Source organism: Entelurus aequoreus, linkage group LG10, assembly GCF_033978785.1.
Source record: "Entelurus aequoreus isolate RoL-2023_Sb linkage group LG10, RoL_Eaeq_v1.1, whole genome shotgun sequence".
NCBI classification, from domain to species: domain Eukaryota; kingdom Metazoa; phylum Chordata; class Actinopteri; order Syngnathiformes; family Syngnathidae; genus Entelurus; species Entelurus aequoreus.
Genome location: NC_084740.1, coordinates 69,122,925 through 69,146,160, shown reverse-complemented (window position 1 = coordinate 69,146,160; position 23,236 = coordinate 69,122,925). Strand labels below are relative to the sequence as shown.

General features: G+C 38.6%; 1 protein-coding gene across 2 annotated transcripts in view; it reads left to right on the top strand.

The window, feature by feature from the left end:
* The first annotated feature begins 83 nt into the window (after positions 1-83).
* Positions 84-23,236, top strand: part of gdap2 (ganglioside induced differentiation associated protein 2) — a 34,333-nt gene continuing 11,180 nt past the window's right edge. The window contains exons 1-10 of one of the 2 annotated variants that reach the window (XM_062061534.1): positions 84-321; positions 3,943-4,153; positions 10,201-10,340; positions 10,416-10,569; positions 10,657-10,745; positions 15,635-15,711; positions 15,783-15,942; positions 18,404-18,554; positions 18,694-18,770; positions 20,219-20,295. In XM_062061534.1, coding sequence (XP_061917518.1) covers positions 3,960-4,153; positions 10,201-10,340; positions 10,416-10,569; positions 10,657-10,745; positions 15,635-15,711; positions 15,783-15,942; positions 18,404-18,554; positions 18,694-18,770; positions 20,219-20,295 — 1,119 coding nt within the window. In that variant the 5' untranslated portion in view covers positions 84-321; positions 3,943-3,959. Of the gene's footprint in view, positions 322-3,942; positions 4,154-10,200; positions 10,341-10,415; positions 10,570-10,656; positions 10,746-15,634; positions 15,712-15,782; positions 15,970-18,403; positions 18,555-18,693; positions 18,771-20,218; positions 20,296-23,236 lie in introns of both variants that reach the window. The other variant, XM_062061533.1, reaches the window with a different exon arrangement.

The window sequence follows — 23,236 nt, the reverse complement described above, 5'->3', positions numbered from 1 at the left end:
TACTGTGCATTAGATACAACATTCACGACGAGTTTAGTTTAATAGGAATTTTAGTTTGAAATCCGAGACCGGATGTAGGAGGGAGTTATTAAGGTTCTTTGAAGTGGCACTGACATGACTACTAGCATGGCTGTTAGCTGTGAAAAAGCTGGCCAATTAACACTTTGAGTCGTGATGTTCGCGTTCTTCGTGCGTAACTTTGTCTGCGGGATGACAACTTAAAAGACTTCTGCTCATTTTGAGGGTTTGTTTGGGGCTGAGAGGATTGTTTTTATTTTGACGTGGACATCCCCTCCGCGTCGGGCTACTGCTGGCGTTAAGGTACGTGAATGTCAACTTCACGCCGGACACTTTGGACATTGTCCCTTTTAAGACAAATACGTAAGAAAAATATGTAAGAGTAAGACAATATGCCTCAGGTGGAGAGAGTGTGGTATTTGCCCCGATACTAGAATTTCAGTAGTCTATACCTATGCATTTCTACAATGAACCCATATACTTTAAATCCCCTATTAACGGTTTCAAACTATGAAGTATTTATTCAGATTAACATAATATAAATCACAACACCAGCTGCAATAAAATTGAATAAAAAGAAACCCTTCAGTGTTCTTTAGCCTCCTAGTTAGAGATGGGAATCTCTGGGAACTTCACGAGCAATAATAATCGATTAAAAATCGATTATTGATGCATCTTTAATTTATGTATATTGATGCAGTTTTACTTTTCTTTTCGTTTCACTAAATAAGCACCTATCACTTGCAACTTAAAAAAAACAACAATTAATTTGGAGTAAGAAAACAATTAAATTAATTCCCACATTTATTGAAATTAATGAAAATGTATGCAAAACTGGACCATAAGTGCTCGATAGGCGAGGTGGCTCGCTGCAGTCAGCCAAATTTTAGAACTGTCTGCATTACTTTATTTACAATAAATAAATTATCAATAGGGATGATGCTCGAACCCGGTTTTCCCGGTTGTTCGATAAGAAAAGAACCGAGTCCTCGGACACAAATCCCTTTTTGAGAACCGGTACCCGTTATCGAGACCACTATAGTAAAGAAAAAGAGTTGGTTCTTTATATGATTCCTTGGGAACGAATCTTGTCCCGACAAAAAATGCCCCCTAAGACATCACAAGAAATGACGTCACGTAGCTCAGTCATTTGTCACGGTGGGGTGCTGCGGTTCGTTCTCCCGGGACGCAAAACTGACGGCTCCGAACGAAAGCGTGCAGGTAGGAGATGATTTATTTCTCATAAATCATACACATTACAACAGACAGGAACGAAACAAAAGGAAAGCGTGCCGTTCGCACGAGAAGCTAAAGCAAAAACTTACTTAGCACAGGAATACTAGAAGCTAAGGTAACTTAGCACAGGAATCATGCGCTCGAAAACCAGAATGCCAACGTAACTGTTGCAAATGCAAACAATGAAGCCACGACGAGTGACCGGAAAAGGCAGGCTTAAATAGAGTCTCTGATGAGCAACAGGTGCGCGTACAAGGCAGGTGAAAATCATAAGTAACCATGGTGATTAAAACAAACCCCCCGAAGTGCACAAAACAACTAAGGAAGTCCAAAACTAACAGAACATAACTAAACAAAACATGATCCGACAAATATATACATCATTTACTGACCTTTTTGTCATAAAATATCTGTGAATTAGAATATACAACAATTTTGTAATATGTAATTAATTAATTCAGTCATTATTAATATACTGAGATGAAGAATATCTTATTTTCAATAAGGTTGAAAGTATTTCTCATAATTCTTCTTCTTTGTACTTTGTAAGCACTATTCATTTGAACAACCTCTTAAACTGGATCATATCAGTACAATGATTAACTTCTTTACTTAATCCATTCCATCATTTAATTCCACATCATTTTAGCTGTTTACAATTTTACCAAATCATCGAACTTTAATATTTTTGACTCAATAAATAAAGTGTTTGTATGTTCTCTATATCCAACATTATGTATCAGTCTAATTGATATTTTTTGTAACACGGTTAACGAATGTAGCGCACATTTGTAGTTATTTCTGCACAATAACTCAGATATGGTAATACTATAGTAGCGAGCAGTAGAGAATGTGAAGTGATTTGTTAAACCAAATATTGTGTGTTTTTTTCCATGTACAACAACCTCTCTGGACTCGATAAGAGAATCAATAAGGAATCGGTTCGATAAGAGGATTCGATAATAGGCTCGAACTCGATAATTTCTTATCAAACATCATCCCTAATTATCAATAATTGATGTTTACTCACTGGTTCTATAGCCGTCCATGTCTGAATTGCAATGCATCTAAAAATCAATTATTTCCTCCACCTCAACTCCCAGTGCATTTATTAACACAATACTGTGTTAATAAATGACAACTATTTTACATTCTAAAAAGAACAGCAGTGGCGTGGAGCCTTCAAGTATATAAAGCAAACACTATTGTTCTTAATAATCTTTCAATATGGTGGTAGTGTACAGAGGTTAATTTTTTTAATTACCAGTCGTCCATGTCCGAATTGCAATGCATCCAAAAATCGATTATTTCCCCCACCTCAACTCCCAGTGCATCAAATCAAACAATACTGTGTTAATAAATGACAACTATTTTACATTTTGAAAATAACACCAATGGCGTGGAGCCTTCTAGTATATAAAACAAACAATATTGTTCTTAATAATCTTTCAATATGGTGGTAGTGTACAGAGGTTAATTTGTGTAATTATTCGGGGCGTAATGATGAATCGATACATCGATTTATAGTCCTCAGATTCAACCACATCCAGCTGTGCTCAGCAACTTTTGCCTTACGGAAGATAAAAAATCGATCCAACATAGTTTTGAAAGGAAATCGATGGAGTTTATCGACGCTAGAAAAAGGAAAACATCGGAATTAAGAACTTTATGTGAAGTATAGCCCTAAAGTAAATAATGCTTCACTCTTTCAAAATGCGTTAGCTTGATGCTAATTTACATTGGGTTTACCATAGACAGGCTACTGTTAGCATTAGTCTGTCTATCTGTGTTGGCCCTGCGATGAGGTGGTGACTTGTCCAGGGTGTACCCCGCCTTCCACCCGAGTTCAGCTGGGATAGGCACCCCCCGCCAACCCCAAGAGGGACAAGTGGTAGAAAAATGGATGGATTTCAACACCTCCAAATTTGGTCATGATAATTACAACTGACATGATTGTTACAATCAAACTGCTGGTGTGTAATGAGTGCAATATTTACAGTATAAACACTTTGTAGGGCGCAACATGACACATTCAGCTTCCTGGAAAAAGCCACTTCCTCGTTAGACAACATACCATAGATAGTGGTGGAGCCATTTTGCCTAGATGCCTGAGTGGCGCTGGGGAGCAAAAGCAAAGGACATTTAGGTGCGCACTGATTGCACTCAGCCGTGGCGCACCAGAGACTCACTGTTTTTTACGGCAGTGTGAATTTTGTATTATAAGAATGTATGCTTTGTTTGAGAATAAATTAAAAATGGACATTCGTATCACAAAGAAACTTTGTTTATTCTTTATTTAACGACTTAACGGTCCAAGTTTGTTATCAGAAGAAAATCCTGCCGAAAGCCACGAGTGCATTAACTAAGGTGCGCCTCCAGATAGCCTACATAGTAATGTCTTGGAAGTAATGTAATGTAATACGAAAACAAGATAAAACAACTGGATAGCATAGTTATGAAATGAATAAAAATAACATTTTACTATCAAACAATTAACATGTATTTATCAAAAGTATCGAAAATTGGTACCGGTGTTGAATTCCAGGTACCAGGTATTGGTACCGTATCGGTTCACATGTACCTGTCGTTAGTGTCCGGTACTGACGATACTGAAAAAGCAGGTATGGATGTATTTTTTTGCGTGTTAGTATGGAAGTATCGATACTTGCTAATCAGTTGGACTTGCAGGGAGGCGACAGCCTGCAATGCCTGAGGGGATGGATCCTCTGGGTGCTCGCTCCCAGTTCGTGGACGTCCAGACCCTCGCCACCTGGCAGGAGGTGCTGGGCGGGGATGGCCAGCAGAGTCCGCAGGACCTGAGCGACAGCCTGCTCAGCCAGCAGTCCTTCCCCTCGCCCTTCCCCTTCAGGCCGGACATCAACCGCAAAATCGTCCTCTTGTGAGTCACTTTGGCGCAACAGTTGCTTGGTTTAAACACAAACCTAATAAGTCAGACTTGCCCAGACTTGGTGATTCGATGCAAAAAGACTGTAGCAACAAAAAGTCGGTACTTTTATCGGGATTTACACCAACATGTAATGGCTTCCTTTGCACCATCTCACTCACCAGTTTTCTGGAAATCTATGTATTACTGTTTGCGTAATCCTGCGGACTGACAGCTAACAAAAACACCTGCGGTTGGCTCGCATTAATAGGGAGTCATACCCGTGGGACGCCTACAGTTGACAGTTTAATTGCTGCAAATTTGCCACCATTATGTGAACAATGTGAGTAAATCAAGTTAATGACCATGAATTCTACACTTAATACTATGACCCGATCCAAACAGCCATTTCCATTCATGGTGCTAACTGCAGCCAACACAAATAGTCAACATACATGGTCACACATAACACTATCTGCTCACTGAACTTTTTCGATGTTATAAAAAATGTCCAAGCACCATACACAATTCAAATTAAACCCATTTAAATCCAGTACAATGCACAATGGGAAAAATTCAGAACACTCTAAACACGTAGCCATGTTTACAAGGTGAAGTCAAACTTTCACATACTCTTAATGTCCAATCATATTAATCATTAACTATATATCCATAATATTTTATAAGTATATATATGTGTGTGTGTGTGTGTGTGTGTACAGTATATATATATATATATATATATATATATATATATATATATATATATATATATATATATATATATATATATATATATATATATGCATATATATATATATATGCATATATATATATATATATATATATGCATATATATATATATATGCATATATATATATATATATATATATGCATATATATATATATATGCATATATATATATGCATATATATATATATATGCATATATATGTACTGTATGTATGTATATGTACTGTATGTATGTATGTGTATGTATATGAGTATATGTATATATATGTGTGTGTGTATATATATATATTTGTATATGTATATAAATGTATATGTGTATATATGTATGTATATATATACATGTGTGTGTGTGTGTATATATATATATATATATATATATATATATATATATATATATATATATATATATATATATATATATATATATATATATATATATTTGTGTATATATATATATTTGTGTATATAAATGTATATGTGTATATATGTATGTATATATATATATGTACACTACTGTTCAAAAGTTTGGGGTCACCCAAACAATTTTGTGGAATAGCCTTAATGTCTAAGAACAAGAATAGACTGTCGAGTTTCAGATGAAAGTTCTCTTTTTCTGGCCATTTTGAGCGTTTAATTGACCCCACAAATGTGATGCTCCAGAAACTCAATCTGCTCAAAGGAAGGTCAGTTTTGTAGCTTCTGTAACGAGCTAAACTGTTTTCAGATGTGTGAACATGATTGCACAAGGATTTTCTAATCATCAATTAGCCTTCTGAGCCAATGAGCAAACACATTGTACCATTAGAACACTGGAGTGATAGTTGCTGGAAATGGGCCTCTATACACCTATGTAGATATTGCACCAAAAACCAGACATTTGCAGCTAGAATAGTCATTTACCACATTAGCAATGTATAGAGTGTATTTCTTTAAAGTTAAGACTAGTTTAAAGTTATCTTCATTGAAAAGTACAGTGCTTTTCCTTCAAAAATAAGGACATTTCAATGTGACCCCAAACTTTTGAACGGTAGTGTTGTGTGTATATATATATATATATATATATATATATATATATATATATATATATATATATATATATATATATATATATAATAACTTAACGTGCAGGCGGCTTTCGGCCCCCAGACCATTTTTTTTTTGTCCAATGCGGCCCCAAAGTTCAAAGGTTTGGGCACCACTGCTTTATTTGCACTTCTGATTAGTTTTTTTCGCACCTAATCAGCTACATTAGATGTATTGTTGGCAATTATATATGGTAACATTACTGTAGTGTAAACTACATTTATTTACCGTGTTTTCTACATTGCTAGCAATAGAGTCTTTGTTTCCTCTTCATCCACCGTTTATGAAGGTTGGAGAAAGAGTGCATATTTTCCCCATCAGTTGTTTATATTCTGAGAAGGGAAGCGCAAAAACAGCTTTCTTGGAACTTCCGAGATAAATGGAACACACCATGGGGCTCCACTTCTTCAAAAAATGCGCTTGGTAGATGCTAATATACAATGGCTTTCCCATTAACTTGCTACTGATTAGCATTAACGATTTCAACACCTCCACATTTGTTAATGAAAACTAGGATGGAAGTTACAATCAAACAGCTGTTGCGTAATAAGTACAATACTATAGTATTAACACTTTTTATGGTGCAACAAAAGACTATAGTCAACAAAGACTGAACTGACGACCCAACACACCATAAAATATACACTATTAATGTTATTTTCGCAAATGACAATAAAACAAGATATAGCAACTGGACAGCAGGTATCATCAGCTTATTTTAAAATGTTGCAATAAAAATAAGGTATTATTATCAAAAGTACTGAAAATAGGCACCGTTGAGAACCGGTTTCGATTCCCAGTTATTGGAATTGGTCGGAATTTGTAAGGTGCAATATTTACACAGAGTTAAAAAAAGAGATATTTGACCTTTTATTTGTTGACTGTTGTTCCTGATAGAGTGCTAACAACCTTTGACCTCAGCCATTGGTTCTTTCTAATCTTAAGGAGTCAAGAAGGTCCAATAATGATTGTGAGTAGAAGACTTCCATCAAGGGACCTTAATTGTCAATGTGGACTAGATCCTGGTTCTATTCACAGAGTCTAATACCCTAATTCCTCCTTGCTGAAGACCACATGATTGGTCTGGAGCTCCACTTTGAGTGCTTCTTTTGTTGTTGGTGGTGTTTAGCCGTGGCCAGGAGCACTCGCATTCCTGCCGCGCTAACATTACCGTCGTGCCCTGAGGAGACACCCACCTCTCGGACTCGTGATCGTTTGTAACATGCCTTTTGAGTCAATGCTGACGTTCCTTTTAAAGCTACTGGCCTTTGGAAGATCTCATCAATCAAGGGTTTTTGCGGATGAATGTTCCTGCAACAAAAATGCTTAGTCACTAAGGAAAACAACAACAAACTTTTAAGAAGATTAAAACTAAAACTATTGTTACTATATTACTTACATTACTGTCACTGTACTGCTTATATTACTTATATTACTGTCACTGTACTACTTCTATTACTTATATTACTGTGAATTTACTACATATATTAGGGTCACTATACTACTTTTTACATCACTGCACTACTTGTATTAATTTTATTACTGTCACTATACTATTCATGTTACCTATATTATTGTTGCCATACTACTTATATTACTGTCACTATACTATTCATATTACCTATATTACTGTCACTATACTAATATTACCTATATTACTGTCACTAGACTACTGATATTACTTATAATACATCACTGTACTACTTATATTACATCACTGTACTACTTATATTACATCACTGTACTACTTATATTACTGTCACTATACTACATATATTACTGTCACTATACTAATATTACCTATATTACTGTCACTAGACTATTTATATTACTTATAAGACATCACTGTACTACTCATAATACTTTTATTAATGTCACTATACTATTCATATTACCTATATTACTGTCACTCTACTACTTATATTACTTATATTACTGTCACTACTACTTATATTACTGTCACCGTACTACTTATATTACTGTCACTATACTATTCATATTACCTATATTACTGTCACTATACTACTTATCATTGTCACTATACTACTTATATCACCTATATTACTGTCACTAAACTACTTAAATTACTTATAATACATCACTGTACTACTTATATTACTTATATTACTGTCACTCTACTATCTATATTACAGATATTACTGTCACTATACTACTTACAGTCATGGTCAAAAGTTTACATACACTTGTGAAGGACATAATGTCATGGCTGTCTTGAGTTTCCAATAATTTCTGCAACTCTTATTTTTTTGTGATTGAGTGATTGGGGCACATACTTGTTTGTCACAAAAAACATTCATGAAGTAGAAAAGTTACAATCAAATCAAATTAGCTTCATGGCATGGCCTCTTAACTTCATGAGAGTGATTATGATTGACGACACCTGTCGACTTCTCTGAGCCCATTTAATAGGGCTCATGTGATGCAGTCATTAGACTTGGTTACAAACGCGACAATGGGAAAGTCAAAGGAACTCAGCACAGATCTGAAAAGAACAACCATTGACTTGAACAAGTCAGGAAAGTCACTAGGAGCCATTTCAAAGCAGCTTAAGGTCCCAAGAGCAACTGTGCAGACAATTGTTCATAAGTATAAAGTGCATAGCACAGTTTTGTCACTGCCACGATCAGGAAGAAAACGCAAGCTATCACCTGATAGAAAATTGGTCAGGATGATCAAGAGTCAACCGAGAACCACCAAAAAGCAGGTCTGCAATGAATTGTAAGCTGCTGGAACACAGGTGTCAGTGTCCACAGTCAAGCGTGTTTTGCATCGCCATGGACTGAGAGGCTACCATGCAAGAAGGAAGCCCTTGCTTCAGAAGCGACACCTTAAGGCTCGTCTAAAGTTTGCTGCTGATCACATGGACAAAGTTCTGTGGTCAGATGAAACACAAATTGAGCTGTTTGGCCACAATACCCAGCAATATATTTGGAAGAGAAAAGGTAAGGCCTTTATACCCAAGAACATCATGCCTACCGTCAAGCATGGTGGTGGTAGTATTATGCTCTGGGCCTATTTTGCTGCCAATGAAACTGGTGCTTTACAGAGTAAATAGGACAATGAAAAAGGAGGATGACCTCCAAATTTTTCAGGACAACCTAAAATCATCAGCCCGGAGGTTGGGTCTTGGGCGCAGTTGGGTGTTCCAACAGGACAATGATCCCAAACACATGTCAAAAGTGGTAAAGGAATGGCTAAATCAGGCTAGAATTAAGGTTTTAGAATTGCCTTCCCAAAGTCCTGACCTAAAAACCCCATTGAGAACATGTGGACATTGCTGAAGAAACAAGTCCATGTCAGAAAACCAACAAATTTAGCTGAACTGCACCAATTTTGTCAAGAGAAGTGGTCAAAAATGTAACCAGTAGCTTGCCAGACGCTTGTGGATGGCTACCAAGCAGGCCTTATTGCAGTGAAACTTGCCAAGGGACATCTAACCAAATATTAGCATTGCTGTATGTATACTTTTGACCCAGCAATTTGGTCACATTTTCAGTAGACCCATAATAAATTCATAAAAGAACCAAACTTCATGAATGTTTTTTGTGACCAACAAGTATGTGCTCCAATCACTCTATCACAAAAAAATAAGAGTTGTAGAAATTATTGGAAACTCAAGACAGCCATGATATTATGTTCTTTACAAGTGTATGTAAACTTTTGACCACGACTGTATATTGCTGTGACTACATTACTTATATTTTGTCACTACATTACTGTTAGAATTTTGCAGTGCTATCACTATATTACTGTCACTGTATTACGTGTATTATAAGTAATATTACTGTCACTGTATTACTGGCATTACTACTAATATTACTTTCACTACATTACTGTTAATATATTACAGTACTATCCCTATATGACTTATATCACTGTCCCTATATTACTTATATTGTAAGTAATATTACTGTCATCATATTACTTATAGTATCAATAATATTACTGTCACTACATTACTGTTAATATATTGCATTGTTATATGACTTATATTGCTGTAACCATATTACTTATACTATCAGTAATAATACTTTTACTGTATTACTTATATTACTAGTAATATTACTTTCACTACATCACTGTTAATATATTACAGTGCTATCCCTGTATGACTTATATCACTGTCCCTATATTGCTACTAGTATTGGTTGTCTATACTGCTGGCTGCCACTAGAGGACAGTCACGTAACAACAACTGTCCCGCAGCACGGGCGACGTGGCGCTGTTGGGCTGCACGGCCATCACCAACACCAGCAACGAGCTGCTGACGGACAAGAACCCCGTGTCCAGCCGCATCCATCAGCTGGCGGGACCCGAGCTGAGAGACGAGCTGGTGAAACTCAAAGGTTTCTCTTCTCGACTCACGTTAGCGGCGCGTGCAGCAGTTGCGTCCGTGACCTTAACCGCTGTTTCCTGTGCAGGATGCCGCACTGGCGAGGCCAAGCAGACCAAAGGCTTCAACCTGGCTGCGAGGTTCATCATCCACACGGTGGGACCAAAGTACAAAGCCAAGTACCGGACGGCGGCCGAAAGCTCGCTGTACAGCTGCTACAGGAACATCCTGCAGTTGGCCTCGTAAGTTGTCTCCCTCGTCTCGTTCATCATCAGAAAACACTCTCAGAACCTGTGAACTGACCTGACACCGTCTCTCGTGTTGCCAAGGGAACAGTCGATGGCGTCCGTCGGCCTCTGCGTGGTCAGCACGGCCAAACGAGGGTACCCTCTGGAGGACGCCACGCACATCGCCTTCAGTAAGACACACACGTATCACGTCATCAATTCATTAGTATCCATTTCCACTAACACCAGGTGTCAAAAGTGAGGCCCCGGGGCCACGCTACTATATTACTCTGCACCAAATTTCATCTATTTATTATTCTTCCTCTAACTCCCAAACCGTTCATCCAATTGATCCCGTTCAAGCGTCAAAACGTTCAGCGCTTTCAGGACATGCGTGCTTATTCAACAAACATTCCCCAATACAACCGGTTTTAAACTAAATCGTAATTGTTATATTTTTCTCAACCATTTCACCATTGAAATATTTGTCTTGATTACGACAAAAAAACGTGGTATTTTTTTTAACCTAAACAATTCCCAGTTTTTACAATATTCATGATATTCCAAAATATTGGACAATTATTTGTACTCCTCCCACCATTCTCACTTACGGTTGCCATTTTTATTCCGACTAACTGCAAGTAGATATTCCACACTGTCAAAAAAATGTGTTGTAGTAAAAAAAACATTTATTTAGTCTGGAAAAAAAGCAATACTTTTGCTGATTCGCTCTCTTTAACATTTAAAGTTGGACATCATTTTGACAGCTAGGCAGTTTAACTGAGAGGATAACACACATGCCTTTCATCCCACTGATGTGGGTTCGAACCTCAGAAGAGGCCAAAAAAACAACTATTTCCTAAAAAGATGTTTACATCTATGAGTCATATAAATAAATACAGAATTTTTCGGACTATAAGCACACCTAAAATCCTTTCATTTTGTCAAAACTCGACAGTGCACCTTATAACCCGGTGTGCCTAATGTACGGAATCATTTAGTTTGTGCTTACCGACCTCAAAGCTATTTTATTTGGTACATGGTGAAATGATAAGTGTGACCACTATATGGTAGTCACACATAAGAGATACGTGTAGACTGCAATATGAAGGCGGTCACACATAAGCGATACGTGTAGACTGCAGTATGACTCAAGTAAACAACACCAAAATTGTATATGTTCCATTGAAAATATAGAACATTTCACACGGCGCTCAACAATCTATCAAAATGTTTTAGTACGACTTTGGTAAGCTATGAAGCTGCTCCGCTTAATGGATTGTACTGTGCTTCAACATACGAGTATTATTATGGTGTGTGTATAAGGTAAGACATATTATCTGGCGTTTTGTTTGGCAATATTATACAAAAGCAACTTTTCTTACCTTCTGGTACCTGCTGATCTGTATTTGGGCTCTGCATAAGTCCTGAAAATGTGCGCGCATCCGCCTTTTTAGTCTGTGCCGACACGGTAATCGATAAGCTTCTTCTTTTTCTCTATCTTCTTTTTACGGGGCATTCATCTTCCGCTGTTGCCATTTCTAATATAAAGTAGTGTAATGTTCTAACTTATATCTGTCAGTAAACTTGCTATGAAAGCGCTAAAACATACGGCTGTGGTGAGTTTACATTATTCACCCAAGGAACTTTAGTTATTAGAAAGTTCCGACACATTTCCGGCAATGTTGCACTAGTGAGCCATGGATAAGAAGATGCTGCTCCGTTATTGATCTAAGTAAAGTCTGAATGTCATTAAAACAGTTAGCTCCATCTTTTGACACTTCTTCCACGCCCATCCTTGCACGCTTCACTACTACAACAAAGTTGACGGGGAAAAGATGCTGCCAAAGTTGAGCCACGTAAATAAGACCGCCCACAAAACGGCACATCCTGAAGTGACTGTCAGAAAGAGACTTGAAGATGATATGTAAAACATAATCTATGCAACATTTTGACCAAAGAACCACCATTACATGTTATGTAGACCACAAGGAAGTGTTTTACATTTAGAATTTTTTTTTAAAAATTACCCCTTTAATGCGCCCTACATTATGGTGCGCCTTTTGTATGAAAATAAAGCTGACTAGACCCGCTCATCGGCAGTGCGCCTTACAATCCGGTGTGCCCTATGGTCCGGAAAATATAGTACGTACATTTTATTGGAAACAAAAAAAGATTGATTTGCACCCGAAATTAGCTAAATAGGTAGTCTTGGTTAGAGTGTCCGCCCTGAGATCGGTAGGTTGGAGTTCAAATCCCAGCCGAGTCATACCAAAGACTATAAAAATGGGACCCATAACCTCCCTGCTTGGCACTCAGCAACAAAGGGTTGGAGTTGGGGGTTAAATCACCAAAATGATTCCCGGGCGCGGCGCCGCTGCTGCCCACTGCTCCCAAAGGGGATGGGACAAATGCAGAGGACAAATTTCGCCACATCTAGTGTGTGTGTGACAATCATTGGTACTTTAATCTTTAATCTTAATCTTTAATCTTGTCGCAGACACTTTTTTTTTAACAAAAGTGGCAAACTGGTTTGAAGGCCTGGCTGTTTAGTGCAGTGGTTAGCATGATGGACGTTCAAATCCCTGACAGCATGGACTGACCCACGAGGGTTCATTTAGTAAATTAATTCTGGGATGCATACTTTCTTGGCTAATTTAGCAGCCATTCTTATAGTTCGCAGCCCAACAATGGGCCTGTGGTTAAGAAGCAGTGATCTTGAGTAGTGATTCTCGAACTGTGGTACGCGGGCGCCATTTAGTAGTACACCGATGAAACACTTAAATAAAAACGTAATGATGTGACTGGAGCCGTTATCAAAAATTAATCAGCACTCAAGTCATGGAACATGGAAGTCGTTACAATTTGACGACTGTAGGCGACGCCAAAATAAACAATTAAGACACAAACAGAACCGTCTTACTCATCATTTCTGTCACTCAACACGCGTGGGAACCGAATGTTCTCCACATTCTCCGCTTATGTCCGCCCTTTCAACTAGAGTTCAGCTAGAGTTCTAACAAAGACCAAAAAATGTGAGCACATTACACCAATTCTTAAATCCTTACATTGGCTCCCTGTACATCAGAGAATAGATTTCAAAATCCTCCTGCTCACATATAAATCACTACATGGTCTAGGGCCCAAGTATATCACTGATATGCTCCCACTATATACGCCCTCTAGATCACTAAGATCTTCTGAGACCAATCTGTTAGCGGTTCCAAGAGTAAACCCAAATCAAGGGAGATCATCATTCAGTCACTATGCAACACATAGCTGGAATAAACTTCCTGAAGATGTCAGACTCTCCCCAACTCTCACTACTTTTAAAACTAGACTGAAGACTTTTATGTTCACCTTAGCTTTCAGCTAAATCTTTTAATCTTTTAACTTTTAACGTCTGCACTGTTTTTATTTTTATTGTCTGCATTTTAATTTTGCTTTTATTTTCTTTCATTTCACTTTGTTGTCTGTGAAGCACTTTGAGTCTGCCTTGTGTATGAAAAGCGCTATACAAATAAAGTTGCCTTGCCTTGCCTTGCCTTCCCAATCAACACATGTAAACAAAGACGAACATTGGCAGAGAAAGCTGCACGTAACAATGATATGAAACATAATTGTTGAATAAAACTTCTGCCTCGTTTGTAATGAATACTTAGGCCTACTGTATTTTAATGTTGATCGTTTTAGTGGTACTTGGAGAGCCAAGTGTTTTTTGAGGTGGTACTTGGTGACAAAAGTTTTAGGATCCCTGATCCAGATACTTAAGTGTTGAAAGTAAAAGAGAATGTATGACTTATTGTTTTAACACTTTTATTAGTAAGGACCTTTGGATGTCCAAGAATTTTAGTGGGATTTTTTGTTTAAAAAATTGCTCAAAAAATAATAATTAATTAAAATTGTTAGGAATTATTGACCTATTTAAGGCTCCAATTACTTCACATCAAATATTCCAATTTGAAATTATTTGAAAGGAAAATATTGCATATTTGGTGGGTCTTTGACAAAAAGGGCATAAAACAAACCCTGAAAAAAAAAAAAAAGTATAATAAAAAAAACTTAAAATGGACATATGGATCTAAAGTTGATCTAGACACTTAAGTGTTGAAAGTTTGAAAAAAAAAGTCAGATTTTTTTTTTAACACTTGTATGAGTGGATGCCCAAGAATTTTAGTCGGATTTAAAGAAAAAAAAAACAGTTGTTGCTCAAGAAATAATAATGAATCAAAATCAATGTTGTTATGAATTATTGCCCTAAATAAGGCTCCAATTACTTCACATCAAATATTCAACTTTGAAATTATTTTAAGGGAAACATTGCATATTTTGTGTTTTTGCCAAAAAACAAGGTTGTCATTGACAAAAAGGGCATAAAACAAACCCGAAAAAAAGTCAAAAGTACAATAAAAAAATAAGTATGATTTATTTTTAACACTTTTATAAGTGGGGGCCTTTTGGATCCCCAATAATTTTAGTGGGATTTAAAAAAAAAAAAACTGTTGTTGCTCAAAAAATAATCATGAGTCAAAATCAATGTTATAAATTATTGGCCTAATTAAGGCTCCAATTACTTCACATCAAATATTTCACTTAGAAACAATTTTTGGGGAAAATATAGCATATTCTGTGTTTTGGCCATATATAAAAACCTAAGTTTTCTTTGACAAAAAGGGCATAAAACATAAACATGTTTAGTTTTATGTTATATCGACATAAGTTGACTGAAGTTGATCTAGAGATTTACTGTAAACGTTTAATAATAATAAAAAAATATTTATTATTATTAGAATGGATTATTGTCAATAAAATGTAATTATTTTTAACATTTGTATGACTGAGGACCCTTTTTGGTCCACAGAACCAAACTTGAGGGGAGGCTTGAAGATAAAAAAAAAATCAAAATATTGTATTAGTTTTGAAAATAAAAAATATCAAAATGGCCCCCACATGCTGTCATTTTTCAGTGGAGAAAGTTTAGCCAACCCTCACCTGAATAGTACCTAAATGAGGAAATCACACCCTCTAGTGGCCATGATGTGTATGTCGAGAAGGTGTTCAACAGATGCTGTGTTTGCAGGAACAGTGCGCAGGTTCCTGGAGAAGCACGGCAGCAGCATGGAGGCGGTGGTGTTTGCCGTGTCCGACGCAGAGGAGGTCCGACTTGGCTGAGCATTTCATCCACGCCCTAGACGAGAACTGACCCCGTGCACTGTGTGTCTCCGCAGCCCGTGTACAAGAAACTGCTTCCGCTGTACTACCCCCGCTCTGACCAGGAGGAGAGGGCGTGTCTGCCCCTCATCCCGGCCAACATCGGCAACTCCGAGGGCGAGCCGGTCGTGCCGGAGAGGCGGATCCGCATCGCCGAGAAACCGGGAAGCCTGGAAAGTATGCATACTCGGGACGCTTCGTTAGGTACACCTGTGCGAGGTCTTGACAGACGACACAAGATGTGGATGACAAACACACCTGGTTGTAGTCCAGCACAACATACCCCACCCGCCATCATGTCAAGCTCACGCAGTTCCAGATAAAAGTATCACAGCACGGATCCTCTTTGTTTGCCAGCATGAGCTCGGAATGTAACCCGTGCGAATAACGAAAAATTGCAAAAATATATACACCTATAAAAAATACTTATTTATAACACTAGTATAATAACATGTTATAACACTACTAGTATAGTAACTTGTGCTATAATATTACTAGTATAGTAACTTGTGTTATAACACTACTAGTATATTAACTTGTGTTATAACACTACTAATACTGTTGTTAGTGCTGGAGCTAGTACTGGTGCTAGTGCTGGAGCTGGTAGTGGTGTTAGTGCTGAAGGTAGCACTGGTGCTAGTGCTGGAGTTAGCACTGGTGCTTTGCTGGAGCTAGTACTGGTGTTAGTGCTGGAGCTAATAATGGAGCTAGTACTGGTGCATTGCTGAAGCTAGTACTGGTGCTTTGCTGGAGCTAGTACTGGTGTTAGTGCTGGAGCTAATAATGGAGCTAATACTGGTGCATTGCTGAAGCTATTACTGGTGCTTTGCTGGAGCTAGTACTGGTGTTAGTGCTGGAGCTAGTACTGGTGCTTTGCTGGAGCTTGTACTGATATTAGTGCTGGAGCCAGTACTGGTGCTTTGCTGGAACTAATACTGGTATTAGTGTTGGAGCTAGTACTGGTGTTAGTGCTGGTGCTTTACTGGAGCTAATACTAGTGCTTTGCTGGAGCTAGTACTGGTGTTAGTGCTGGAGCTAATAATGGAGCTAGTACTGGTGCTTTGCTGGAGCTAGTACTGGTGCTTTGCTGGAGCTAGTACTGGTGTTAGTGCTGGAGCTAGTACTGGTGCTTTGCTGGAGCTAGTACTGGTGTTAGTGCTGGAGCTAATAATGGAGCTAGTACTGGTGCTTTGCTGGAGCTAGTACTGGTGCTTTGCTGGAGCTAGTACTGGTGTTAGTGCTGGAGCTAGTACTGGTGCTTTGCTGGAGCTAGTACTGGTGTTAGTGCTGGAGCTAGTACTGGTGCTTTGCTGGAGCTTGTACTGGTATTAGTGCTGGAGCCAGTACTGGTGCTTTGCTGGAACTAATACTCGTATTAGTGTTGGAGCTAGTACTGGTGTTAGTGCTGGTGCTTTGCTGGAGCTAGTACTAGTGCTTTGCTGGAGCTAGTACTGGTGTCAGTGCTGGAGCTAATAATGGAGCTAGTACTGGTGCTTTGCTGGAGCTAGTACTGGTGTTTGTGCTGGAGCTAGTACTGGTGTTAGTGCTGGTGCTTTGCTGGAGCTAGTACTGGTGCTTTGCTGGAGCTAGCACTGGTGCTTTGCTGGAGACAGTACTGGTATTAGTGCTGGAGCTAGTACTGGTGTTAGTGCTGGTGCTTTGCTGGAGCTAGTACTGGTGTTAGTGCTGGTGCTAGTACTGGTGCTTTACTGGAGCTAGTAATGGAGCTGGTACTGGTGCTTTGCTGGAGCTAGTATTGGTATTAGTGCTAGAGCTAGTACTGGTGTTAGTGCTGGTGCTTTGCTGGAGCTAGTACTGGTGTTAGTGCTGGAGCTAGTAATTGAGCTAGTACTGTTGCTACTGCTGGAGCGAGTATTGGTGCTGGACCTAGTGCTAGTGCTGGAGTTAGTACTGGACCTAAAACTGGTGTTATTGCTAGAGGTAGTGCTAGACCTAGTACAGGAGTTGCTACTGGTGTTAGTGCCAGACCTAGTGCTAGTGCTAGACCTAGTACAGGAGCTAGTGCTGGTATTAGTGCTAGACCTAGTACAGTAGCTAGTACCGGTGTTAGTGCTAGACCAAGTGCTAGTACTGGAGTCTGAGTTAGTGTTGCAGCTAGAAATTACTATGGAAAAAAACGGTCTACCTTTTGCACAGAAAAGTCACAAATGGGTGTGGTTTCCCCACAAATAAAGTCAAATAAAATCTACACTACATATATATTTTTGATCAAATATCGGGTAGCAAATAACAAATGGGGGATCCACTGTACATTTGGGCAAGCTGTCTCTCTGTTAGGGTGCCAACATGGCCGCACAGCATTGATAAAGTCCACCGAGCAGACGACACCACGCATGAGACTGGAGTCAGTCAAGAGTTCTTTGGATGGGATGAGAAGTATCCTCATGGTGCCAGCAGAACATCTGGACACACACACACACACACACACACACACACACACACACACACACGCACACACACACACACACACACACACACACACACACACACACACACACACAGTAAATGATTCAGCTGTGACATGACTAATCCTGAGAACACGCTTATTTGGGTAGAACAGCATCTTTTTTTTTTTTTTTTATCCCGCACAAACAGCAGTTATTTGTTTTCTGCGCAGACGATTACGAGGAGGACAACCTGGACTCGGACCTGGGTCAGGTGGGAAACCACGCCTTCGCCCGCATGGAGGGAGACGTGGACAAGCGGCGCAAGCTGATCCTGCAGGGTCACATGTCGGAGGCGGCCGTGCAGAAGCAGCACCAGAGGAAGTAAGAAGGAGCAGCCAACAACACAAATGAAAAGCAGCAGGGCGTCCAAATGGGGTTCATAGGGCTCGTTGTGTCTGATGGATTGACCTCAACTTTTCTTTTACTACCCTCGCTTATCTTCTTGGTGTGTCTCCTTCAGCTACAACCGCTGGCTGTGTCGAGCCAGAGCAGAGGACCTGTCAGACATCGCCGCTCTGAAAGCGTTATATCAGACAGGTACGTCTGCATAACTGACAAGGTCGGAGGTCAGTGAAGGCACCACAGCTTCTCCGCTTCTCTCTACTGCTGCAGTTTACTTGTATGCCCAGTAGGGGGCAGATTTGTTCTGCATTCTGACCTCAGACCAGTCCATCAGCACCAATCAGCTCTCTGCACTCTGTCTAGCTCCCTACAGACATCCACTCTCTGCATGCACACGCCTACTATCATTCTACCAATGCAGTGTTCACTTTTTCCTCATTTTGTTATGTTACAGCCTTATTTCAAAATGGAACTAATTCATTTTTGCCCTTAAAATTCTACACAAAATACCCCCTAATGAAAATGTCAAAAAATAAAAGGTTTTCAAATGTTTTACAAATTTATTATAAATAAATAAAAAACTAAGAAATCACATGTATATACCATAATTTCCGGACTATAGAGCGCATCGGTATATAAGCCGCACCCACAACATTTTAGGGGAAAAATCCATGTATTAGCCGCACCGGACTATAGGCCGCATATATTTATGCTGTGAAATGAATTATTTACACAGAAAGATCCTTTAAATGCTTATTTACATACCTTAATTGTTTCCAAATGGTGTCTGTAACACGGCAGTAAAATGGCTGATGAAACAAAACAGAAGTCATCGCCATGGACCCACTAGCTGCAGAAGCTAGCTCTCCAATCAGGTAAACAGACTCAATAACTCCACGGTGACGTTTTGATGAATTTACTGAGGGATTTGTGAAACTGAAACAATACAAAAAGAATGCCATTGCAAGTTAATAATACTAACACAGAGAGACGTAACCGTGTTAGCATATCTGCTTATGCTAACGACGCTGCACACGCATGAAAAGACTCCTACAGACGTCACACATGGGACGGTTTAGTAGGTAAGAATCGTTTTAGTTATATTGTAAAACGTACAAACGTAGCTTGGAGTGATGAATGAAGAATCCATACGAGTAGGAACGCTTTGGACGGCTAGAAGACGGAACGGCACTTCTACTTCTGGTTGAAAGCACTAAATGGAAGGACACCGCAGCACCTGCAGTGCGCGAACTCCAAAAGATGGCACCATAGCACATACTCTTTCAGTGTATTTGCTTGGTCTTTTTTGGAAAACTATTTGTAACATGGCCGTCAGCAAAGAAAAATCCGTAGACTGTATTAGCCACACCCTTTCATTAGCCACAGGGTTCAAAGTGTAGTTAAAAAGTATCTGCTTATAGTCCGGAATTGACGTTAAGTTGGTATTGTGTATAGAATTTTGAGGACAAAAATGAATTTATTCCATTTTGACATATTGCTGTAACATAACAAAATGTGGAAAAGGTGAAGCGCTGTCAATACTTTTCGGAGGCACTGTATGTTTTCCTTTTAAATGCCCGGACAGCTGCAGGTGTTTTTCATAAATGCATTAAGGAAGTACAGAACGACGTGTGTGTCTGCAGGTGTGGATATGTGTGGCAGAACAGTGATGGTTGTGGTGGGAAGAAACATTCCAGTGACTCTCATCGACATCGAGAAGGTGAGGCCATTTTCCATTTTTCCATCCATATTCTTTGTCTAGTTTAACACGGTAATAACGCTAATTTTCTTCAACGCCACGTTAATCGCACATCATATGTAGGGATACAAACCGTTCACATATTGAAACCAATTCCCTGTACCTGGGAATCGATACCGGTCCACTACGGTACCCATTTTTGGTATATTTCATGCGTGTTAATAAATGTTGCTAGCTCACTTACTTGTTGTCACCTCTGTTCGCTCTCTGAGCCACAACGTTGACGGCTGTCTACTTTGCTGCTAATCACATTTGGGCAGTTACAATCGAAACACTGTTGGTTCCCAACCAAGGATGTCCAAACTACGGCCCGCCAGCCTCTTCAATTTGGCCCGCGAGATGTCATGAGTTCAACAAAGCATCACACCGCAGAGTGCTTTTAAATTAATCTTAAATACAAGGCAGTCACTGAATGCACCATATTTGCTGCCCTCTTGTGGACAATGTGTGTAAATCAGACCAATGACCCTTGAAAGTAGTTTAAAATAATAGCACAGCATTCACTTATATGACACAATCCAAACAACCTTCCCTAGTCATGGTGCAAACAAACAAAACATTCCAGCTAAAATAAAGGTCAACAAACATGGTCACACATAACACCACTGAACATTGTGGATATTATAAAAAAACGTCCAAACACCATTAAAAAAATCAAAATTACACCCATTTAAATCCAGTAGAGTGCATAATGGGAAAATGCAAAACACTCTCTGCGCACTTATCCATGATTGGCGCATTTTAGCTGCCTGATATTTCTGATGGATTACAAAATTTAGGAGTCGAACTTTCACATACTCTAAATATCCAGTTAAATTATTATACATCCATCATATTAATGGCCAAATTTTTTTAGCCTAATTCGCCCCCCTAACTCAAAAAGTTTGGACACCCCTGTTCTAGAGCATTTGTTAGTATCCAGCGAGAAGGCATATTTTTGACGTAACAGATGTAAACAGAGGCCACAACACAGGAAGTATATTACCCCAGAGGGTGTGGCTACAGGATAGCGTTGCCAAATAGGAAACTTTGTCTGATTTATTTGCATTCATGTTATGGAATTTGACATGACGTTTCCAATGATAATAATGTTAGTAAATGATCTAGTATTAATTGTGTCGTACATGTCGACATGTCGTTGGACATGTAACCAAAAGAGGTTGGTGGATGAGAATAAATCTAAAGTTAAAGTTAAAAAAAGTTAAAGTACCAATGATTGTCACACACATACACTAGGTGTGGCAAAGGTTAGATATAGTGTAGAAATTAGGGCTGTGAATCTTTGTGTGTCCCACGATTCGATTCAATATCGATTCTTGGGGTCACGATTCGATTCAAAATCGATTTTTTTTTTTTCCAATTCAACACGATTCTCGATTCAAAACCGATTTTTTTTCCCGATTTCAAAACTATTCTCTATTCATTCAATACATAGGATTTCAGCAGGATCTACCCCAGTCTGCTGACATGCAAGCAGAGTAGTAGATTTTTGTAAAAAGCTTTTATAATTGTAAAGGACAATGTTTTATCAACTGATTGCAATAATGTAAATTTGTTTTAACTATTAAATGAACCAAAAATATGACTTATTTTATCTTTTTGAAAATATTGGACACAGTGTGTTGTCAAGCTTATGAGATGCGATGCAAGTGTAAGCCACTGTGACACTATTGTTCTTTTTTTTTGTTTTTATAAACGTCTAATGATAATGTCAAAGAGGGATTTTTAATCACTGCTATGTTGAAATTGTAACTAATATTGATACTGTTGTTGATAATATTCATTTTTGTTTCACTACTTTTGGTTTGTTCTGTGTCGTGTTTGTGTCTCCTCTCAATTGCTCTGTTTATTGCAGTTCTGAGTGTTGCTGGGTCGGGTTTGGTTTTGGAATTGGATTGCGTTGTTATGGTATTGATGTGTATTGTTTTGTTGGATTGATTAATTAAAAAAAACAAAAAAATATTTTAAATTAATAAATTTTAAAAAATCGATTTAAAAAAAAAAAAGAGAATCAATTCTGAATCGCACAACGTGAGAATCGATTCAAATTCGAATCGATTTTTTCCCACACTCCTAGTGGAAATGCACCCAATTGCAAGAAAAGTAGTGTTGATTTTTACCATTTTCTTTCGGGGTTTGCGTGGCAGATATTATTTTCCTCTCTTTTATTGTAAATCTTTCTCTTATTTTGTTCAAAGGGTGCTCACATCTTTGTAACTGTCCAATTATTAAATCTCGTTTTGTTAAATTATTTTGAGTCTCATCTCAGATGGCAGTACTGTGTAGGCCAGGGGTCGACAACCCGCGGCTCTAGAGCCGCATGCGGCTCTTTAGCGCCGCCCTAGTGGCTCTCTGAAGCTTTTTCAAAAATGTATGAAAAATGGAAAAAGATGAGGGGGAAAAAAATACATTTTTTGTTTTAATATGGTTTCTGTAGGAGGACAAACATGACATAAACCTCCCTAATTGTTATAAAGCACACTGTTTATATTAAACATGCTTCACTGATTCGAGTATTTGGCGAACGCCGTTTTGTCCTACTAATTTTGGCGGCCCTTGAACTCACCTTAGTTTGTGTCCATGTATAACTTTCTCCGACTTTCTAGGACGTGTTTTATGCCACTTCTTTTTCTGTCTCATTTTGTCCACCACTCTTTTAACGTGCGTGAATGCACAAAGGTGAGTTTTGTTGATGTTATTGACTTGTGTGGAGTGCTACTCAGACATATTTGGTCACTGCATGACTGCAAGCTAATCGATGCTAACATGCTACTTAGGCTAGCTGTATGTACATATTGCATCATTATGCCTCGTTTGTAGCTATATTTGAGCTCATTTAGTTCCCTTTAAGTCATCTCAATTCAATGTATATCTCATGACACACTATCTGTATGTAATATGG